The sequence below is a fragment of the Acipenser ruthenus genome, chromosome 32, assembly GCF_902713425.1.
Source record: "Acipenser ruthenus chromosome 32, fAciRut3.2 maternal haplotype, whole genome shotgun sequence".
Taxonomy (NCBI): Eukaryota; Metazoa; Chordata; class Actinopteri; order Acipenseriformes; family Acipenseridae; genus Acipenser; species Acipenser ruthenus.
In genome coordinates this window covers 1390001-1413140 of record NC_081220.1, presented here as the reverse complement: position 1 = coordinate 1413140, position 23140 = coordinate 1390001, and the positions used below count along the sequence as shown (strand labels likewise).

The 23140-nt window shown below is 41.5% G+C and overlaps 1 protein-coding gene and 3 non-coding genes across 4 annotated transcripts; 1 reads left to right on the top strand and 3 right to left on the bottom strand.

Annotated features, from left to right (window-relative positions):
• Nucleotides 1-2768: 2768 nt before the first annotated feature.
• On the bottom strand, nt 2769-2841 carry trnak-uuu (transfer RNA lysine (anticodon UUU)). Its single transcript has one exon. It is a non-coding gene; the product is annotated as a tRNA-Thr (tRNA).
• A 3046-nt stretch (nt 2842-5887) lies between these two features.
• On the top strand, nt 5888-12595 carry LOC117395392 (uncharacterized). Its single transcript, XM_059006365.1, has 22 exons — nt 5888-5980; nt 6068-6126; nt 6217-6306; nt 6737-6864; nt 6942-7088; nt 7202-7282; nt 7941-8111; nt 8218-8314; nt 8410-8630; nt 8706-8856; nt 8952-9160; nt 9278-9395; nt 9481-9680; nt 9758-9872; nt 9998-10167; nt 10870-10922; nt 10997-11124; nt 11206-11395; nt 11481-11622; nt 11880-11973; nt 12057-12161; nt 12250-12595. The coding sequence occupies exons 1-22, from the start codon at nt 5955-5957 to the stop codon at nt 12357-12359; spliced, it is 2805 nt and encodes a 934-aa protein (XP_058862348.1). The 5' UTR covers nt 5888-5954; the 3' UTR covers nt 12360-12595.
• Nucleotides 12596-21543: 8948 nt separating this feature from the next.
• Nucleotides 21544-21616, bottom strand: trnak-cuu (transfer RNA lysine (anticodon CUU)). The gene has a single exon. It is a non-coding gene; the product is annotated as a tRNA-Lys (tRNA).
• A 605-nt stretch (nt 21617-22221) lies between these two features.
• On the bottom strand, nt 22222-22294 carry trnaf-gaa (transfer RNA phenylalanine (anticodon GAA)). Its single transcript has one exon. It is a non-coding gene; the product is annotated as a tRNA-Phe (tRNA).
• Nucleotides 22295-23140: the final 846 nt, after the last annotated feature.

Genomic DNA, 23140 nt, shown 5'->3' with positions numbered 1-23140 from the left:
GATAAGATATTGACATTGATGCCGTTTTAGATGAGAGAATATTCTGATCACTGATTATGTGTGTGTATATAATAGGTGAAATGTGAATACAAATACAAATGGATTTACTGAAATGTACAATTCTTCATTCATATCACTGTCACTTGTCATGTATATTTTGAACACATTTATAATATTCACTTGAATTCCCTACACCACAGACTCCCCACTAATTCAGTCTCATTCCAAATGAAAGAAAGCTGGTTTGTGCCAATCTTTCTCTAAACAACATGTCAATACAAGAGCCATGTGTTTCTCAGTGAGCTGGGATTGCCATGGCAATGGAGTGTGATCAGTCGCTGTGTCCGCCCTTTCACACACATCAATCAATCAATCAATCAATAAAGAAATCAATACATGAGTTTTCTACCTTTTCCCCTGGCTTGTTAAATATTAGCATGATTGAAATCATGAAAACGCGCTCGTAGCAGTTCAAGGTACATCTTGGAAAGGCCTGTGAAAGACAGTGAAGTAGATGTTCCATTTAGAAGAGTAAGAAGCTGTCAAAATGAGAACAATGAAAAGAAAAATGACAGGTCCATTACTTGTACAGCAGCAGCAACACATGGGAAGGTATAACACTAGAGTCAGGGGTAGGGCACTACATACCCTTTAATTCTCAATAGGATTGAAATAATGACACAAACACGAACATTATTGTCAGTTTAGACAGACACACAGATTAGACAGCAGTGATATACTGAGAGCTTTGACTGGGGTAAAAATAGAAGAAAACAGTAAAAGTGGCCCAACCCTATGAAGCCCCACTGGTGCTCACGGCTCAGATCTCATCTAACTGCCTGGGACAGGATTTGTATAAAGGAAGGTGCTTTGCATACCTGTGCCTGCCTCACTGCTCTACACAACAGCTAGAATAACTGCACTGCTCCATTGTTCAGGGTTTTTAAAGCTGACAGTTCAGCCCTTTCACAGTCACTGAGACACACAGAGAACATGGCTTCACTGGGGTTCCTCCTCTGCACACTGGCACTCTTTGCTCATGGTAAGAAATCCTCATTATTATGAATTATTATTAATATCAGCGCTTCCTCAGCACACAGTGGAATGCAGTTAATGGACGAGGCTGTTGACTCAGTGGGTTGATGTTCTGTGTTTTTGTTTTCAGAATCCAGCGGTGAGATTGTCCTGACTCAGAGTCCCACAGTGGAGTCTGTCTCTATAGGAGGGAGTGTCACTCTGAACTGCAGATCCAGTAGCTCTGGTTTTACCAGCAGTCTAGCCTGGTATCTGCAGAAACCCGGAGGAGCTCCTAAACTCCTCTTCTCTTCACTGAATAGCCGAGTCTCTGGAGCTCCAGCTCCATTCACTGACAGCAGGTCAAGAACAAACTTCATGCTGACCATCAGTGGAGTCCAGGCTGAAGATGCAGGAGATTACTACTGTCAGCAGCACTATAGCTTCCATTCACTTGACCTCTGGAGACACACTGCAGATATTAATACTGACCACAAGAGGGAGCCAGAGCACCACTGCTGTCCATAATGTAATAATACAGTAATAAGACAATTGAAATAGGCAGCAGTTACCTCCCCAGTCAGCCCAGTTCTCCCATTGTTAACACAAGGCTCATCAAACCCAGTCATCTAAACACTACAGTGTGATCTGTGTCTGGAGGAAGGAGCTGCTCACAGTGATGCATGCTGGGAAACACTGACTCTAATATCTCAACCTCTGCAACTTCCACCCCTGCTAGTGAATATTAAAGAATGTTAAAATGTCCCTTTAGCAGGCCAGCATTTTAAGCACAATGATTCTCCCCTTGCTCTCCTCTCTGAGAGTTGCTGTAAGCTGTCTGTCCCACACCCCAGTTATTCCTGCAGACTCACATCAGTGTGTGTCAGCATAGAGGTTACAGCATGTCATTCCACCAGCATGGGAAGGGATTTCTGTTGCAATTCCACAGCCAGCAGCACAGACTGCACTACACTCTGTAACCACAAGAGGGAGAGAGTAATTCCACAGCCCAGCAGCACAGACTGCACTACACTCTGTGACCACAAGAGGGAGAGAGTAATTCCACAGCCTAGCAGCACGCTGCTCATGTAGTGAGGATGTTCAGCAGGATTGCTGCACCTTCTTTGCACAGGTAATAATTCATTCCACCCCAGATGCTCACATCAGTAATCAGTTTCCCCGGTGCTCTCGTGGTTAGGATTTATACCTCGTTTCCACTGCCAGCCGGGCTAGGGCTGGCTGGACCAACAAAATTGTGCTCATGTATTTTTATACAACGTGGTCATGTCCGGAGGTTCTATAGAGTGGCACTAGCAAGGAACAACAAGCTTCTACAAAATGTGATGTGCAGCTTTTATATACGAGAAAGAAAAAGCTACTGGTTAGCAAAAGCATTACATGTAATTATTTTAATTATACTGTGTCCCTACTAGGGATGTAATGGGTTAAACGCTCAATCGATAAACACATTCATACTGTTTTTACTTGAATGGTAACGTATACTAATTTAAAAGTAAATATCCAACTCGCCTGTAATTTATTTGGTAATATAAACACCAGTCTGCAGCGCGGCGCGCAAGGGGGCTTTAAAAAAGAAAAAGTGACCTGCATCCCAGCATGCTGTGTGCCTGCAGAACTGCTGACTGTAAATCAGCTGCGAACAAGACTGACACGGGAACACATCAGCGTGTTAAAAGCGTGACGTCATTGTTTTATTATCATGCTTTATGTATCCATAGTCCTGAAATAAACATCGCTCGCACAGGGACTTGAACCCTGGACCCTCAGATTACAAGTCTGATGCTCTATTGACTGAGCTATCCAGGCTTTTTCACAGCTGCTGCGCTTTCTTAACACAAGAGCATTCAATAAATTAAGATACAAGTTAAGGATGGATTGATTGATATACGTTTAGGCCTGGGCTTCTTAAGAATCTTATGGAGTTGCTTAGATGCTGTTTACTTATAAGTCTGTGATTTATAATGATACATATCCGTAGTCACAGACGGGTCTTGATTTCTTATTGAAGTAATATTTATTGGTAAAGGTAGCCTATGCCTTTCTTAGCTTTGAAAATCTCAGTGACTCTTCCCCTGTATCTCACTGTAAAAGGTGTGTATTGAAACAATCTGGAAGCAACTGGTTTAACTTGCTGGAGTGACTACACTTAGGAGCTCGTCATAGAGGACACCACAGCTGAGACGTTTGTTAGGTCATTGAGTCAAAGTGGCTCAAAGGGCTACATAAAACACTATGTGCCTCTCAGCCAATTAAAACACTGAATTCATGTAGATTCCCAGCTGCTCAGTAAACATGTCTGAAAAGGGTCAATACTGGACCAATATTAGCAAACCTTTTCACCAGTTTTGGTGCAATGCTGACAGGCCAATTTGACTATATTGGAACAACTGCGTGTCAGAATTTGATCGGTATTGTTTGCACATGGGCCCAGTACATGGCCCAGTGCTGGCAATCTGAATTGGCTACGAACTGGCACATTAAGAAAAAACATTACTGTGTTTAAGTTGGTGTCATAATGGCCATTACAGGGACTCTTGTCAATTTTGCTTTTATTTGAAACGGTTTCAATGTATTAGGGCTGTAAACCACATCCGTTCATCTTCCAGGGACAGGTTTCCTGTGAGCCATTGTTTAAACTGCAAGCAGTGATACAAACACACACACACACACACACACACACACACACACACACACGCAGTGATACACACACACACACACACACACACACAGTGATACACACACGCAGTGATACATACATACACACACACGCAGTGATACACACACACACTCACACACTCACACACAGTCATACACACACACACTCAGTGATACACACATACACACACGCAGTGACACACACACTCAGACACTGACACAAACACACACATGCAGTGATACACACACACGCAGTGACACACAATGACACACACACGCAGTGATACACACACACGCAGTGATACACACACACACACGCAGTAATTCACACACACACACTCACACACTGACACACACGCAGTGATACACACACACACACACACGCAGTGATACACACACACACACACGCAGTGATACACACACACACGCACACACACACACACACTGACACACACACACACACACACACACACACACACACTCACGAACGCGTTAGCAGCACGAGAGTGAAGGGAGAGAGAGCGCGAGAGGACGAGCAGAGCGAGGGTGCAACACGAGCCGTCATACCGGTGCAGCGTTTGAATTTTTATTGTTGTCAAGTCATTTTCATCAAGTCCCAAGTCAAGCCTCAATTCAATTCGTTGAAGTCTCAAGTCAAGTCTGAAGTCCCCAAAAATGCGCCTCCTGTCGGACTCGAGTCCACAGCTCTGCCTAAAGGGACCTCGCAGTAGAATTGAGGTTGTTCAGCACAAGAAAGAATATCAAGGCGACGGAACAAGCCTGCTTGTTGCTACAAAAGCGGCGCTATACTAAACTTTACCGATGCGTTAGGAATAGACACCATTCATTTATTCATGCTTTTACATATCAGCTAATTGCATTCCACATTTACAGAAAATACATGATTATCGTGAACATTTGATAAAATCAAACAATCAAAAAATTCCACTGACTCACACTGCTTTCACTTTTTATCATTTACTTCTTAGCCCTTAGCTTGCGTCTCAATGTGTGATGACGTTTGTTTTGTTGACTCAGTTGCCATGGGAACGTTTAAAACTCCGCGACAAACTTTACTGAAATGCACAGCTGAACAGAACACCCCCCCTCAGACATGTGCTGTCTATTCACGGGAACACACCACTGAACCAGTTAGTTCAGATGAGCGCTGGATACACAAGAAACAATCTGACAATTTCACAAATAAACCCGTTTGTGTTCAAACCTATGAGAGGTGGAATGTAACAAAAATGTGAACTGCAAAAGACAGAGCGTCAAACATCAACGACAAAGATCAACATTTGAATTGAAATAACAGCTGTCAAATAGACAAAGCTCAACACTCGAAGATAATATGCCAAATTGAAAATGCTCAACACACTAATTGAATTAATTATACATAAAATAATCAATGTAATTAAACTCAAAAATTGAAATGGGAACTTCAGATCTTAAATAAATTGATTACAATTCAAATTTCCAGCACGCCATCCGATTTGTGTTTAGTCTGTTCTAAATCAATACTGCGCGTTGTATTTCAGGTTAAGCGCTGTGCTTTCCATTTGCCACTTGGTCATTCTATTCCCCGGGACTGCCCCTGTCATGGCAAATCTGACATGCGAAAGAGATGCTTTGCACTGTTTCTTAAATCAAGTGGCCTCAAATAAATTGTCTACATTAATGTCTGCTTAGCCTACCTATCAGTCTGGTGAAATTGTAAAAATGTGTAATTGACTTGTGGATGTTCACATCAGAACTCGAGCTGTCATTCTCGTCCCCTCAAACTGGCGCAGGCAACACATCTGCCTGGATTCCTGCATGATATAAATGTGTTTCTTCATTTGCGCGGCCTGCTTTTTATTATTCATTGGGGTTTGTTTACTACACGCCTCCATAGCTGAGCCTTTAATCAGACAGTCCTTGTCGGTGACAGTCCAGTTTGATCCGTACGTACTTCTGCCAAACTTAAATTCAAAGTACAATCTTCTAAATGGGTTGTAATATAATTTCAAAAGTATTATTTATTTATTTATTTATTTATTTATTTATTTATTTAAATTAACGTACTGATTGAAAATTAGAGTACTAATATGAAAGAGGTGCGTGCATCAATTGCCGCTAATTAGCTCCCATTAGCACCTGAACCTCTTTATAAACCCATTGCGCTCTAAGGAACACCAAACTCAGCTACTGACGGGTTTGTTTTTATTATTGTTTCTTTATAACGGAGAAAGAAGTTCACGGTCGGGGCTGCCTTGGATTTAATGATGCCGTGTTGTCTTAGATTTGGGTAATTAATTGTTGATCTTTTCTCTACTTTAGAAACGTTCATTTTATTGTGTGTTTCTCACTTGCGTGTTTTTTTTTTCCAATGCAGAATAACATTGCTGTTAGCAGTGTTAGTCACTGAAGTTTGGACGCAGAACCCCCCTCTAGGTACGATAACGGTCGCTTCAGCAGAGCTGTTCTTTCAACTTCCTGTTTATTTGCCGGTTGTGTGTTTTCATGTATCGTTGTCTTCTGCAGGCTCGGTGAGGACAGAATGTCAAGGGAGTGTTATGATGATGATGTTGGAGAAGTCTTTTGTTGGGAAGTATTTTCGCATCAATGTGATTGGTGAGTGATCATTTTTTCTTGAATGGAAAGCTTTTGATGTACAAAGCCTGTTGACTCGTAATGTAATGACGTGAATTAAGTACAGAGCACTCCCGCGCTGTATGGCAGCATCCAGGCTTTGTTTTTGTAAGATGCAGGGTATGAAAAGCTCTTGCGTTGGTTTTAAAAGCATGTTGCTGATCACACTAAATAGACCTGTGCTGCTGCAACCTTAGTCAGATTTGTTGACTGCAAGTGCGCAGAAATAGAAATCATTTACTCTAAACCTACTGTTCCGAATGGGCGTATAATTCTACAAATATAAATAGTTTTTAAAAAAATTGCAAAAAGTAGATGGGACGGGGCGGTGGGGTGTTCACTTTGTTATATCTCTACCTTGCTTGATCACCTGTACAGTTTCTTAAAAGGCCAAATGAATTTCTCTCTACAGACAATAAGGGAACGCTTGTGTCCCTCTCTCCAAGACTGGCTGCACAGTGTGGATATAGCTTAACTGTTGACTTCTTGGGAAATGCTAAGTTCCTTGCTTCTGTGCTGAGCTGCTTTGCTCAGAACACAGTGAGTCCTCATTTTATTTCTTGTAAACTTGTTTCTAATGGTGACATGCTGGCACTAACTTTAGCCTTTGTTTCCAGAATGATGAGACCTACAAGCTGACAGTACAAATCAGTGTCTTCTCAAACAGTGCTATGACTTCAGCTTCCTCCTATGTTCAGAGCATGACATGCCGCTATTCTCCATGGGCAGAGAGGGAGATTCTGTGTGAAAGAAACTACATGGAGGTAAGGGCTGTCAGGATGTGATAATGCTGTTCAGTATAACTTGTTGGGTTGTGTGGGTATTTAATTGTCACTACAGAAGTGCTTCACTCATGACTAATGTGAATTCTCTTTAGGTTTCTGTGAGAAGAGGTGTGCCACTTATTGAGCCAAACTTTGTTCAAGATGATCCTGATTGGTCCCTTGCGTACCCAGAGGTAGAATCATGTGACTTTGCATTTGCTTCATTCATGCCCCCTTGGTCTTGCCTATTGAAGTCTACTCTACTGTCTCGTCTAGAGGAAGCAAAATCTAACAGCCCCCTTAACTTTAACCTGTCTCCCAATTGGGTGGCCATATAGGAATTGTGTGACATTTAAGGCATTGGCTTTGCATATTCTGTGCTTTGCTTTGATAGAAATTGATTGGAGAAATTAACCCTTTCTTGTTGGTGTAACCCTTGTATTTAAACCACTGAGGTAGTGGCTTCATATGTGCAGGGCTATAAATCCTTCATGATAAATGTGTCCTGATTTACCTTTTGAGGACTGCTGCATAGGAGCAATTTAGGTATCCTAAAGTTTGGTACACTGATGTATTAAGGTCCAGTACAAATGAATGGCTGTAAACTCTGCCTGTATCGGATCCAGACAACATGCTTTCACATAGGCTTTCGTAAGAAGTTGTATCTGAGGATTTTCTCTGTTCCCTTAGATGCCCGCTGATCCTAGAACGGTTTCAGTGATGTGTCATTAAACTTTCAACTTTCAGTTTTAGTTCCTGTTTATTAAACATGACATCTGTTATGACAAATCCTTTAGCCTGGGGATGCTTTGTGTTCAAACTCCCTAATCTAATGAGATTTTCTTCTGCTAGGCAACTGCTGCTGACAACAGCATCTGGAAAATTGTGTTCCATCTCCCAGCAAATAGAAAGACAACCATGACTGTTGCTCAGGCCATGACAAATGGCTATGGCATAAACACTACACCAACTCGAATTCTGGTTAGAGCTGCATACAACTCCACAGAAAGCCAGCCTCAGGTGGTAAGTAGTCTAGGCTTCATTGTTCTCTAGTAGAGTATATCCAGACTATGAAGGTAGATTTAGTCTTGCTTTTATTTTAGTAAAAGTTCCCCCTCCCCTCCAACAGATCCAAACTGTACCAATGGCTGTGCTGAGATCAACCACCTTTTATAAGCAAAGATGGATGGTCATGATGGTGGACACTGCAGTTACATGTCCTACTGGTGAGTAAGCTTATGGAGGGCAACGGTGCTCAAGAACTGTTCTAGGTTTATGTATGAATTTTCTATATCAAGTCTATGGTGTTCCTTTCTGTCAGATGGAACAGCCTTCACAGAACAGATGATTACGTGGAATGTTCCCCGTGTTCTACCTCCTCTTGTTCCGACACCACAAATTACTACCCTTGATGTTCAAATGGGAGTTGATGGCCGCAAGCTTGACCCTGCAACGATTCATAATAGAGATTATAAACTGGATGTCGGTCCCCAGCTAATCACTGTAAAAATTCCTGTGGGAGCTGATGGTGGATATTACAAGGTATGTAGAAGTTCAACATCTTCTAAATCCTTCTCATTTTAAAGCTTGCTTCCTAAGATGCTTCTGTGCTTTCAGAGCCATGTATTGGACAACACCTATGTGATCTCTTACTCTATTGAACCAATGCTGGAGCATACCTGGCAAGATGGGCCTGAGAAGACCAAGTACACAGTACTTCATCCAATAACCACTCCTTTCATGCCTCGGCCACCAGTTGTCACAAACAGTATGTAGAACTTGTCCACATGCAGTAAATCAAAGGGATTTGTTGCAATGCTTTACTTCATATCCTTCATTTTTAACTGCATGCTTTAATTTCAGACACTGTTCCTAAAGCCAGAGTGTTCAATGTGACCCTGGGGACATTCCTGCCTGATGTGGAGCTGGTCAAAATTATAGTTGGACCAGAGACGTTAACTGTGCCAGAAGCCAACCTAAAAGGTTATAATGTCCAGGAGCATGTCTTTCCCAATGGATCCAAGACCTACACTCTCCAGGTGCCATTTGAGGACCCCAATGTGAAGCAAAAGGTAACATTCCACCTGTTCAACCATCCAACTTCCCTTTGAAAACACTTGCTTCCTGTGGACGTGTTGCTTGCTGTCTAACTTTGGGTTTAATCCTACAAACCCTTGCTCTTCTTTCAGGTAACTCCTCCAGACACCAGAACCTACATTCTGCCCCTGACCTACTTGCTGAATATAGTGCCAGAGAATACACCCTTTACTCATCCTGCTGTAGTCGAAGCCATTCTCAAAGACATCAGTAAGTGCCTGACCTATTTGGTCTACAACTACCTTTTTCTAACCAATCCAGCCCATTGCCCTGACAACTGCTCTTCCTCTTGCAGTTCAACCTACAGTAACTGGCTACTGTGATGGTGCTGCATTCTATACCATGGTAACATATGGCAACATGGGTCGCAACTGGATTCCTTTTGTGGGCTCAAGAGAGCTTGGTGGAAATCTGCTTGCCCTGTACAAGTATAATGCCAACTCTACCAATTTCTGGATGACTGTCCCATACAATTCAGTTGATGCCACATATGAAGTAAGTGATGGAACTTTAAAATGAGTTTAGCTGTTTTGGGTTCAACAAATTACTGACCTGATGTATTGTCTCTGTAGGTGATCAGTTCTTCAGGCATCAGAAGCAGACTTGACTTGACCTTGAAGGATATTGGTACCATGGTTGTGGTGGCTGACTTCTCTCTATCCTGCAGTTTCCCTACAAAGATGATTGGTAACTCTCCTGCAGACCAAGCATTCTTTTAGAATAGCTGCTTTTGAGATTGGCACAAGGCTGCATGAATTGGTATTGAAGATATAATCTGTTTCCTCAACCTCACTCCAAATGCTGTGTTTCAGACTGCTTCACCAATGGCACTATGGCAGCTCTTGCTGTGAAAGTGGAATCTGTCCCCAGCTTGTCTCCAAGTCAACTAACTCTAAGGGATCCAAGTTGCCGGCCTCTTCAGTCTGATGCTATCAATGCGCTTTTCTACTTCAATGTCAACTCCTGTGGCACAACTAGAAGGGTTAGTATTGACACATTTAAAACCATATTTTGAGGAGGTTCAACATATTGACAAGTTGGCCCCAACACCCCTGGATCAATCTGGGGAGCCATGGTGACCTGTGTTTCTATCCGCTGAATTACTTGCATGAATTGTGGACATCTGAAGGATGTCACCTTTGTATTGAACTGCTTGTCCAGTTGACAAAGGTGTTGTGACACATGATTATTGGTTATGGCATTGCATGTGCTGCCTATAGACCTTTTGGGTCAATTGTAGTGAACTGGAAGGAGCATACTTACTGGGGATGGTCCCGTGGTGAGGCCGGGACTAAACTAATACATGAGTTGATACCAATTGCAGCTCAAGAGTCACCAGCTGTGTATTCAAATGTGTATTTGCAACAAATCCAAAATAACTTCTGTTGCCCTCCCTAGAGGTTACTAAAACAATACCATATTAGTCTAGCAGTTTCTGTAGACAGACTTGTGGTATCATACTAACTGTAACAATCATGAGGTCCCAAAAAAGTGTTCAATTATGAAATTGCAATATTCATTACCAATGATTTTTGTATTTTTAAATTGTGAAATTGGTTAGTTAGTTAGTACACAGCTGGGGATGATCCAGAGTACCATATTAGCTAGTCTGCAACTTGGTATGCAGCTCCAAACTAAATCTACAAGTTCATTGCAACCTGGGTCTTTGTGATTTCTCTTCCAGTTTGACAACAACCTCCTAACTTATGAGAATGAAGTGCTGTTCACATCTTACCGGTAAGGATTGCAATCAAATTGAATATCCTTGTGGTTGAGGCTGAAACTCTCCTAACCCCATCTCCTCTTTCCAGGTTGAGAGTTGCCTGTCACTATCTGGTCAATGACACCAAGGTAGTACAGTTCTTGTACCAGAATAATCCTGCACCTGTAGTCCAGCCTGGCTTGGGAGACCTTGCAGTCATCATGCGGCTTGCATTGGGTAGGACTTGGCAATTGAAATAATTATAGATGCTCTAGTAGCGTGTTTCCACCTATAAAATTCTCTCTTGCATCTCTGCAGATTCTACCTACAACGACTTCTATGGAGCTCAGGATTACCCTGTTGTGAAGTACTTGCGAAGACCTTTGTATTTTGAGGTAGAGCTCCTGTACAGCAGGGATCCACAGGCTGAATTGTTTTTGGAGAACTGCTGGGCAACCTATTCTGCTGACAGGAATAGCTCTCCCAAGTGGGATGTTGTTGTGGACAGGTAAGATGCTGGAATATGATATTGCTGCTACAAAACCTAGGAATTGGAGTTGTGGCTGTGCTCCTGACCTACTTTCTCTTTCTAGCTGTGAGAACTCTGCAGATGAGTACTTGACCATCTTTCACCCAGTCTCCAGCAATGCAAGAGTGCTGTTCCCTTCCCATCTGAAGAGGTTTGAAGTGAAAATGTTTTCCTTCACAAGCGGCCGGGATGCACTGAAAGGACAGGTAAAGTGGAGTGTTGGGATGGGGATCTTGTACCACAATGCAAGGTATGGATTGCTTTGCAAGCAGCAAATGGTCACTGTGCTCAAATCTTTAGTGAGTTGGAATGAAAACATATAACTGCACTTTTGCAAGAAACACTTACTATTATGCAATATATTTGTGTAAAGAGGTTTTTTAATTTGGTAATCCTCATTGGATGATGTTACTGCCTGATCTATTGATGTCAAGTAAAACTAGCAAGGTGTGCTGTCTTTCAGATTTACTTCCACTGCAGTGTTGTGGTATGTGATTCAAACCGGCCATCAGACAGCCTCTGTAGCAGACGGTGCATTCCAGGGAAACAGAGGCTTGGTAAGAGCTCTGTCTGTTGGAGGGAGGGGGGGGACATTTTGCATGCATTTTTGTCCATTTGTTTTAATGGACTCCTCCTGTAGGTCGCAGTGCTGAAGGGATGGATGGTGGTGCAGTAAAGGCATTTGTGTCTTCTGGCCCAATTGAGCTGAAGAGAGATGGATCCCTTCACTTTATGCCTAGAAGCGGTAATATGCATGATGTGAACACAATTGCAGTTCAAGTAAAATATATAACTATCTCTTTATATTCCACTAACTGTTTCTTCTTTTGCAGGCCAATTCAATGTGTGGTCCCTTCTGGGAGCTGCAATGGGTGTGTGTTCAGTGGTTGTCTTTGTAGCTGGAGTTGTATATTTTTGGAAAATGCCAAAAAGTGTGTATTGATAAATAAAAATCTCGCTTGTAAAGACTGTTTGGATTGTGTGTGGGTGTTTTTTGTGTTTTTGTTTTTTTCTTTTTATTATTTTTGGTGGGTGCTTGACTAATTTATATGTCTTTTACTGGAAGTGGTCCCTGGTGAGAGCTCCAAGTAAGGTATTAGTTTAATTTTTCAGTTTTCAATACTGTGTGTACAAATGAGTCTTATTTTTATGAGGAATTGGTTAAATAAACCACTACTTGGCAACATCTTCTCTTCATGTTTGTTTTGACTGTGGTTTATATAGTCTGTTACTGGATAAACTCATTTTACGAAACACGTTCCATAACAAACCGGTACACCCGCTGCAGGGAATCTTTAGATCCACGCACCAGTCTGAACCAGAAGTTCCATTCTTTGAGCTGTTCGGTAAAACAGGAGGACTATATAAAATATATAATATGAGAGAAAGAGAGGGCTGTGTTATTAGAGCTGAATTCACTACACCCGCTGGCAACCCCTTGAGTAATGTGTTTATTATATAGAGGACGCTGAGTTTGATGCAAGACTCGATCAGACACAGGCACATTCATATTATTAAACCTGCTATCAGACTCTCTGGCGCCGTCACTCTGAGTGCTCTTTGAAACAGAATGAGTTCGTATTTATATTCATGTTGGGTTAATCAGAGATGACTATCGGCGGCCCGTCTGTAGTACTACCGGAGATTTTAATTGCACAGTTTGTACCGCTCTGTGCAGCGCCGTCCCGTTTGTAACACGGTACGTGAACTGCATTCTGCTAAACAAAACATCACAACAGCAGCTCCATCTACTGGACAAAACCCAGACATACACGTTGAAACAATGATCCAGTTCAATATCTACAAAGAATGAACAAGAAACTATTAGCCGAAGCCCCGAAAAAGAAAATATTCTACAAAACAGTTTAAAATCAAATATTTAATTGTTAATCTAACCATTTTTTGTTACTGTAGAACTACTTCTTTCACTGGAAGGTGACACAAATAAAAATGATTAAAATAAGGTTTAAAGTCTTCTTTATTTACCAACAACAACACTCTCCTAGACCCATTTAATAATAGCAATAATACACTCCAGGGTGTGTGTGTTATCATGAGATATATCACCACTTCCTGGGTTGTTGAAGAACTCGACTTCGTCTAGTGCCTCCCAACGCACCCAAGGCGTGGTGATATTACCTCATGATAACACACACACCCTGTCGTGTATTACTGCTTCATTAATGTAGTCATTAGGTTTATATGTCACATTCCTTTGTTGTCACTGTAATGATTTAGATATTCGGGTTGGATACCTCGGAAGCCAGCGGAACTCCAGCGTTTCTCCGACAACCACTGATAACCCCTCCCGTGATGATCGGCGCTGCCATGACAACCTATGACATCACCCGCACAAGTTACAACACGTCGAGTCATTTTTTGTAGCACAGTATTAACGTGTTATTGTTTTCACAAAATAACATCAATAAGATTATCAGATCACCTGCTAGTGTGTACTAAACAAAACCTCAAATATCAGTGAATTGATACAGAGACAAGCCGTGGCACCAGCAAGGGGTTAAAATGAAATAAATAAAAAAATTACGGCATGAAAGAAAAATACATGTGGGTGTATTTTAATCAAAAATTATTATTATTATATATTTCTTAGCAGACGCCCTTATCCAGGGTGACTTACAATTGTTACAAGATATCACATTATACATTATTTCACATTATACAGATATCACATTAATTTTACATACAGTTACCCATTTATACAGTTGAGTTTTTACTGGAGCAATCTAGGTAAAGTACCTTGCTCAAGGGTACAACAGCAGTGTCCCCCACTGGGGATTGAACCCACAACCCTCTGGTCAAGAGTCCAGAGCCCTAACCACTACTCCACACTGCTGCACGAAAATCCATGCATCCATAATTCTGATTATAATCCCACAGCTAATTCTTTACAAATTATCAATTTCTATGTTTCTCGGAGTGCTAATGTGGTGTACATATTAATGGATTTTAGAAATCATCTAACAGTTTTAAATATAATTTAGATTTAAATGGCAGGTAGTATATAAATCAATTTCTAAAACAGGTCACATTTTGTAATTTAAGTAGGCCTACGTATGAGCTACCAAAACGTATTTTTGTTTCATGTCGTTATTAATGTATTTACTTATTTATTTGGTTAAACTTTAATCCAGCCTTACATTTTAACTTCTTGAAGTTACCACAGCGTGTCTATGTATGAATTACTGACGAGTAATATTTGTGATTTGATTACTCTAGCAGATTAACTGATAATGTATGGATGTTATTTTGTGAAAACAATACAATATTTTTTTTAAAAAAAGAAATACTACAACATTTAATAAATAAATAAATTATACACCAAACTGTAGCACATTTGTTTAGTCTTAATATCATAACACATGTACTTATTATTAATACGCACTTCCTTTTATTTGTTGGAAAACGGTCTGGAACTGAAGAATTTTTTTTAATACAGTGCTATTTGAGTATTTAAAATATGGTCATCTTCAAAATTAAAATGCCAGCAACGGTGTGTTAATTTAACGAAGCGCCTAACGCCGCTCGGAACGTTCGCATTTTTAAATCCTAACGGTCTCTGCTCAGCTGAGTGGAATGTTCACGAGCCGGTTGCCTAGCAGTGTCTCCCCCTCCTTCTCTGCCCCGCCCTCTCGCCCTCTCTCGTTGCTCCAGCTAGGAGTTCAAATTTAGCTTCGTTATATTAGCGCAATTCTTTACTAACTTTTACAAATTAGCTTATCAGAGGCTTCGTGTTTTTAAGATGGTTCAGGTGCAGTCCGGGCAGACTGACTGGAGCATCATTACAGTATACCGCACTGCTCTTTTTAATGCTAAATATGTATCTGGTATTCTAAGTATTATCTACAATTAATAATTCAGCTATATTCATATTCAGAATGTAATACAGTATTAAGACAGGGTCCAGTATTAGAAATAAATAAACACGCTTTAAGAGAAACAGCAGTGATGTTTATTGTCCATTCCCATCCATTCTCTATATGTTTCTACATTGTGGTTGCACAGGGACAAGGGACTCAGTGATGTTAAAAAAATAAAAAAATAAAAAAAACTAGAGCCTACAATTAACCAATATAGAAAGGAAGGGGGGGGGGGAGAAATATATTGCATGTGTGCAGTACCTTACACTTTTCCCTATTAAATGTCATTTGCCATGTGTCTGTCCAATTCTGAATGCTGTTTAGATCATTTTGAATGACCTTTGTTGCTGCATCCAGGGCGACTTATAGTCATAAACCAAAATACATTTCAAGAATCACAGTACAAGTAATAATACAATTAAGAGCAAGATAAATACAATGACTTTGGTTCTAGCAAGTACAAGTATGACAAAATACAATTCAGTAACGGAGCAGATAACAGTGTCAGTGATAGTTACATCAGGATATAATTAAATACAAAATACTACAGATTAAATAACACTTGACAGATTAGAGTACTCTAAAGTACAGGATTAGATGCAGTAAAATAGGGGGCAGATAAGAGCAAGTAAAGCGCATTTAAGGAAGAGTGATAAGTGTCCAGAGGGAAAAACAGAGGAGTTCTACAGGTGCTGTCTGAAGAGGTGAGTCTTGAGGAGGCGCCGGAAGGTGGTCAGGGACTGGGCAGTCCTGACATCTGTAGGAAGGTCATTCCACCACTGCAGGGTGAGGGTGGAGAAGGAGCGGGTTCTGGAGGCAGGGGAGCGTAGAGGAGGTAGAGCCAGTCCTCTAGTGCAGGAGGAGCGGAGAGGTCGACTTGGGGTGTAGGGAGAGATGAGGGTCTGGAGGTAGCTGGGTGCAGTCTGGTCAAGGCATCTGTAGCAGGGAGTTTGGTTCTCTTCCATTTCTTTTCAGCAGATGTGATTGCTGAGCGGAGCGCAGAGGAGAGCCAGGGTTGGGGAGAGGAGGGGCGAGCAGGTCGGAAGCTGAGGGGACAGAGGGAGTCGAGGGAGGAGGGAGGAGAAGAGGGTGGAGGTAGCAGAGTCTACGGAGAGTTGTGAGAAGGAGTCGATAGGAGGGAGGTGAGAGAGAGCAGTGGAGGCAAGGACACAGGGGGAGAGAGAGCGGAGGTTACGACAAGAGGTGACAGTGGGGGTAGGAGGAGCAGGGAGAGAGGGGAGAGACAGAGAAAAAGAGAGGGTGAGGTCCAGTTGACAGCCAGCTTTGTGGGTAGGGGGGGGTGGAGAGAGACAGAAGTCGAAGGAGTGAAGGAGAGGGAGGAATCCGGCAGAGTGGCTGGGGTTGGAGAGATGGATACTGAAGTCACCTAACAGGACAGTTGGGGTAGACAGAGAGGACGGAGGAGAGTAGATAGTCAAGTTCATCTAGAAAGTGAGCGAGAGGTTCAGTGGGACGGTACAGTACAATTAACAGGAGTTCACAGGGAGAGGTTAGTTGGACAGTATGAAATTCAAAGGTATTAAAAGAGAGTGAGGAGAGGTCGGAGGGGACCGAAAAGAGTAAGGAGGGTGAGAGGAGAAGACCAGTCCCACCTCCCTGTCCAGTGACAGTATGGGACAGGACGTAGAGAGAGGACAGGGCAGCAGGAATTACAGTGTTATCAGGGGACAGCCAGTTTTCAGTGAGAGCAAGGAAATCGAGAGAGAGAGGTGGGAGGCAAAGGCAGAGATGAAATCAGCTTTGTTAGCAGAAGAGTGACAGTTCCAGAGTGCACCAGAGAGTGTGCGGGAGGGGGGGGAGAGGCAGAGGGATGAGGTTAGAGGGGTTGGAGGAGCAGCGGCGGAGAGAGGGCAGAGGACGAGGACGAGAGGACAGAACAGGGATGTGAGAGACAGTCACAGCAGGACAGGTAAGACAAATAGGCACAGTGGGAGCGGTGGGGTGGAGGGTACAGACCTGACTAGTAGATGGCTTCTTCCAGAGCGCTGTTAGGTTCGGATCTATTCGAACAGCATCTCAGCGCAGGCCTCCCCTCGCTGCATTCCCACAGCTAGACTCCCACAGCTAGACTCCCACAGCTAGACTCCCAGCTCTTTTGTTGAGGCTCTTCTGTTTGCTGGCACTTCTTGCTGGCGTGGAAATAGGCTGCCTAATATATATATATATATATATATATATATATATATATATACACTACCGGTCAAATGTTTTAGAACACCCCCATTTTTCCAGTTTTTATTGAAATTTAAGCAGTTCAAGTCCAGTGAATAACCTGAAATGGTACAAAGGTAAGCGGTAAACTGCCAGAGGTTAAAAAAAAAAAGTTTAGGTTACCAAAAACTGAAAAATAATGTACATTTCAGAGTTATACAAAAAGGCCTTTTTCAGGGAACAAGTAATGGGTTAACAACTTACAGCTGTTCTGCAGCAATGGAAGTAAATTAAGCCTTGAAAGTTGATGCTAACAATTCCTACAGGTGTCCCAACTTTTGTTGATTACTTACAAACCCTCTGTCTGTATAAAAGCAGTGTTGGAACAGACTGTGTTACTACACCCTCTTAAGCATTATTTGGACAGTATTGTACTGCAGGAAGTAGTATACTGCTCTCATAATGGCGAGAAAAAGGCAATTAACAAAGGAAGACAGACAGACCATTATAACCCTTAAAATTGTAGGTCTTTCCTTTAGAGAAATTGCAAAGAAAGCCAAGGTGTCAGTGAGTACAGTTTCCTACACCATCAAAAGGCACTTGGAAACTGGAGGAAACTCTGACAGGAAGAGGTCTGGCAGACCCAAAGCCACAACAGAATCAGAAGACAAGTTTCTGAGAGTCAACAGCTTGCGTGATAGGCGGCTCACAGGACAACAGCTTCAAGCACAGCTTGATAGGTCGAGTGGCAGTAAGAAAGCCATTGCTAAGATGGCAAAATAAGAAAAAGAGGCTTGCCTGGGCCATGAAGCACCGCCAGTGGATTACTGGGCAGCAGTGTGGAGTAGTGGTTAGGGCTCTGGACTCTTGACCGGAGGGTTGTGGGTTCAATCCCCAGTGGGGGACACTGCTGTTGTACCCTTGAGCAAGGTACTTTACCTAGATTGCTCCAGTAAAAACCCAACTGTATAAATGGGTAATTGTATGTAAAATAATGTGATATCTGTATAATGTGAAATAATGTATAATGTGATATCTTGTAACAATTATAAGTCGCCCTGGATAAGGGCGTCTGCTAAGAAATAAATAATAATAATACTGAAGACTGGAAGAAGGTCTTATGGACCGATGAATCAAAATTTGAAATCTTTGGTTCATCACGCAGGGTTTTTGTACGCCGTCGAGTAGGCGAAAGGATGGTTCCGCGGTGTGTGACACCAACTGTCAAACATGGAGGAGGAAGCATGATGGTCTGGGGCTCTTGTGCTGGATCCAGAGTCGGCGACTTGCACAGAGTGAGTGGCACCCTGAACCAAAACTGCTACCACAGCATTTTGCAGCGCCATGCAATACCCTCTGGTATACGCCTAGTTGGTCAGGGGTTCATCCTACAGCAAGATAATGACCCAAAACATACCTCCAGGCTATATCAGAACTACCTTAGAAGAAAAGAACAAGACGGTAGGCCTCAAATCATGGAATGGCCAGCACAGTCTCCAGACTTAAACCCCATCGAGCTGGTTTGAGATGAACTGGACAGAAGGGTGAAAGCAAAGCAACCTACAAGTGCAACACATTTGTGGGAACTTCTGCAACAGTGTTGGGAAGAACTTTCCGAACAATATTTGATTTCCATTGTAGAAAGAATGCCACGAGTGTGTTCGGCTGTTATATCTGCAAAAGGTGGCTACTTTGATGAGTCAAAAATTTAGATTAAATTTTGTTAAACAAAACGATTCCATGATTTCTTTGTTAATTCCAATTGCTTATTTGTTCTATGCTTTAATTTCAGAGTACATTGAGACATTAAACTGCGTAAATTTCAATAAAAACTGGAAAAATTGAGGTGTTCTAAAACTTTTGACCGGTAGTATATATATATATATATATATATATATATATATATATATATATATATATATATATATAAACTGCGTGGCAAAAGAACCAACTAAACTGTGTGGAAACCAATCAAATAGCAAATCAACTTCTAATCAATTTAACCACTCACCTGGTACTAATCACACACTAACTCAGCTAATTCAAACACCACCTTATAATGGAACTGAATGGAGTTAATTTAAAAATTACTTGAAGCAGGAACTTACCTATCTGCCTCGGTCCCTGGTTCCTGTAGACTAAATACATGTAATTCGATTTTTGTATTGGTATTTGTATTGAGGCAGGGAGGCTGCAGTTGTTTCTAAGCGACAATGAATCTGGAATAACATTCTTAGGGTTCGTGTCATACGACTTTGTGTCATCAAAGCTGTTTCTGGTGACGTTCAGTGGATTATATTTGGAATCTGTGTTCAGTATTCTGAGACGACAAATTAATAGCTCAGTTGGTTAGAGTGAAAAAATTTGCCATCAGTCAGCCTGGCTAGCTCAGTCAGTAGTGCGTGAGACTCTCAAGCTCAGGGTCGTTGGTTCGAGCCCCACGTTGGGCATCCTTTTTAAACACAAATTGTAGAAGTTTCTTCGAGGCAACTGATCAATGTCTGATTCTGTTCACATTGTATACAGGATTGCAACAAAATTAGTTATTGGTCACTGTCATATAGCAATTGCTATTGTAAAATGAGTGCATCATTTACACCTATAACGATATTGAAATAAATAATCTTACTTTTTTGGGTTGGCTCAATCCGTCTCTTTTTTTACACTTGTCATTACATCTTTCATGGAGCAACAGTTGGTATGTGCGTAATAAACCCAATTGGGCCTTGATACAATAGACAACCCTAGACTGTGCTGAAATAAATAATGCAGTTTTCTACTGTAACAAACGCAGCTTGTCAGGATTCTATTATGGTGTTGCCGAGCTGTTGAACGTTTCTCATAATACACAGGTTTACTGGACTGACAAAAAGGCGATCAACAAAAAGAATGCTATCTCGAAACACTAGCTTTGTCAAGTCGAAATAGCACAGTTGGCACCGCGTTAAACTGAAGATCTAAAGGTCCCTGGTTCAATCCCGGGTTTTGGCAAACAGAAAAACTGTTTTTATTTTGAACTAACAAACAAAGCATTTTTTATTTCTTCAGTGTAAATGGAAGAAATAACAACTTATCAGAATGCCATTTTCTAATGTGATTAAGAAATACAGACAGCACCATCCCTGGGTGGGCTTGAACCACCAACCTTCCGGTTAACAGCCGAACGCGCTAACCGATTGCGCCACAGAGACCAACCTGTTAAACCACCACAGCATACGGTAGGGATCATCCTAGCATGTTAAACGAGGGCATTTCTCCTGTAAGCTACTTCCAGTAATAGATCGTTTATACTGTTCTCAATGGTCCGCATCCCAGCCTGAGACCACGATCCAGTGGCCGACGGAGATGTTTTTCAAAGTAATATGTTATTTGGAATATTAAAACAATCAAGTTAAATAACACATGTTTAGACAAAATATTTTTCAGTGACTTTAACAAGTAGTCTGTTTACAACAAAAATGCAAGCTGTGTTATGAACACTATTTTAGTCTGATTTAAAATGGAAATTAAAATGGTATTGAGTGCTGAAAAGAGATTGGTATCAGCTGTTGATTTCCTTAAAACAATCTTTTATAGTATAGTAAAGTAAAGAAATGTATTCTTTTTAAAAATACGTACAATTAAACTGTCAGAGGTGAGATTTGAACCCACGCCTCCATTCAGAGACCAGAATACACAATTCTTTGGAAAGACAGAGTCCTTGAGTCTGGCGCCTTAGACCACTCGGCATTCTCACAAGCTACGTTAGTTATTGTAGAAAACCGCATTATTTATTTCAGCACACACTAGGGTTCTCGTATCAAGGCCCGATTGGGTTAACGCACATACCAAATGTTGCTCCATGAATGATGTTAAGACAATTGTAAAAAAAGAAACGGATTGAAGCCAACCCCAAAAAGTAAGATTATTTATTTCAATTTCGTTATAGCTATAAACGATGCATGCATTTTACAATAGCAATTGCTACTTGACAATGACCAATAAGTAATTTTGTTGCAATACTGTATACAATGTGAACAGAATCAGACTTTGCTCCGTTGTCTCGAAGAAACATCTTCAATTTGTATTTAAAAAGGACGCCCAACGTGGGGCTCGAACCCACGACCCTGAGATTAAGAGTCTCATGCTCTACCGACTGAGCTAGCCGGGCTGACTGGTGCATGGTACTTTCACTGTAACCAACTGAGCTATTAATTTGTCATCTTATTTGAGAATATACTGAATGACAGAACCAAAGATTCCAAATATAATCCACTGAACTGTAGCTTTATTATCATAATGAAAACAGATTACACATGACCACAGTTCTGTATCAAAATTAAGTCGTAAGTATATGGTTTCCATTGTAGCTATTAACACACACTGCTCTGTTGTCTCCCAGGGTGTTATCTAACAAAAAAAGACACATGATGTGCTGCCATAATTGATTACATAGACTTTCCTGCCCCATCTTGCTTTCATCTTAGATGTGATCTCAGGTTCTGCTGAGTTCTGCTCCCTCGATCACATTCTGCAGCATCTCGTCTTGCTAATCACTGCCGTATGCTTTGGCGGCTTAATAGGTTGGTCTCTGTGGCGCAATCGGCACAAAGGTTGGTGGTTCAAGCCCACCCAGAGACGATGGTTTTTGCATTTCTTAATCACATTAGAAAATGGCACTCTGATACGCTGTTATTTCATCCAGTTACGCTGAAGAATAAATGTGCTCTCTTTTTTTATTTCAAAATAATACAAAACAAATATCATCTTGTTGTTTGCCGAAACCCGGGATCGAACCAGGGACCTTTAGATCTTCAGTCTAACGCTCTCCCAACTGAGCTATTTCGGCTTGACAAGATTGATGTTTCGAGATAGCATTCTTTTTGGCAATCCAGTAAACCTGTAATGAGAAACGTTCAACAGCTCGGCAACACCATAATAGAATCCGATGCCTTTACAAATGTGTTTCGAAACTGTTAAGTTTTCTCCCAAATGCGATTCTCAACAAATGTTGTTTTTTTTTGTATTCCTTCCAGAGTAAGTCCAAAAGGCAAACACTGGAACTGGCTGCCTGAAAGTGCAGCGCTTGAACTGCCTCAACAAACGCTGAGCTCTAAAACGTGTACATTGAAAGTCTATTAACATCTTTAACACAATCATCTGTATTCCAATCCACAGGGTGATCAATAAAGTGACTGCTGGCTTTGTTTAAATATTAACAAGATGTTTTCAGGATTCACGCGTATTCTGAGCAAACACGATAGAATATGGTAGTGAAAGGACAAGCAAATAACAGGTTTATTGGCTCTGGTCTTGTATCATCACCCTGACTACTGTCCGTAAGAAAGTGGCATTAATAAAAACGTCATTATGCAAAGTTCCCAATGCGCAAATACGCAGCATATTTAAACTTCTTCACAATCTTAAACCTTCCCAAATGAATTTAAAATACTTACTGACAGGTACGGCCCTTTCCCAATGTAACACTCTGCTTTGTTTGAACACCAACGATGGGTGGGATATTATGTAGTAAACCACAATACTATTGTTCCCACTGTTCACTCGATGAGGCGTTGCCGTGGTAACCATGGTCTGTGAGGCGCCGGTGTGAAAGAGTTGCAGTGCAGCGGTGACGTCGGAACAGTCTTTCTGATGAAAACGCAGAGCAAGCTGAGAATGACGCTGCGCTTTGAAC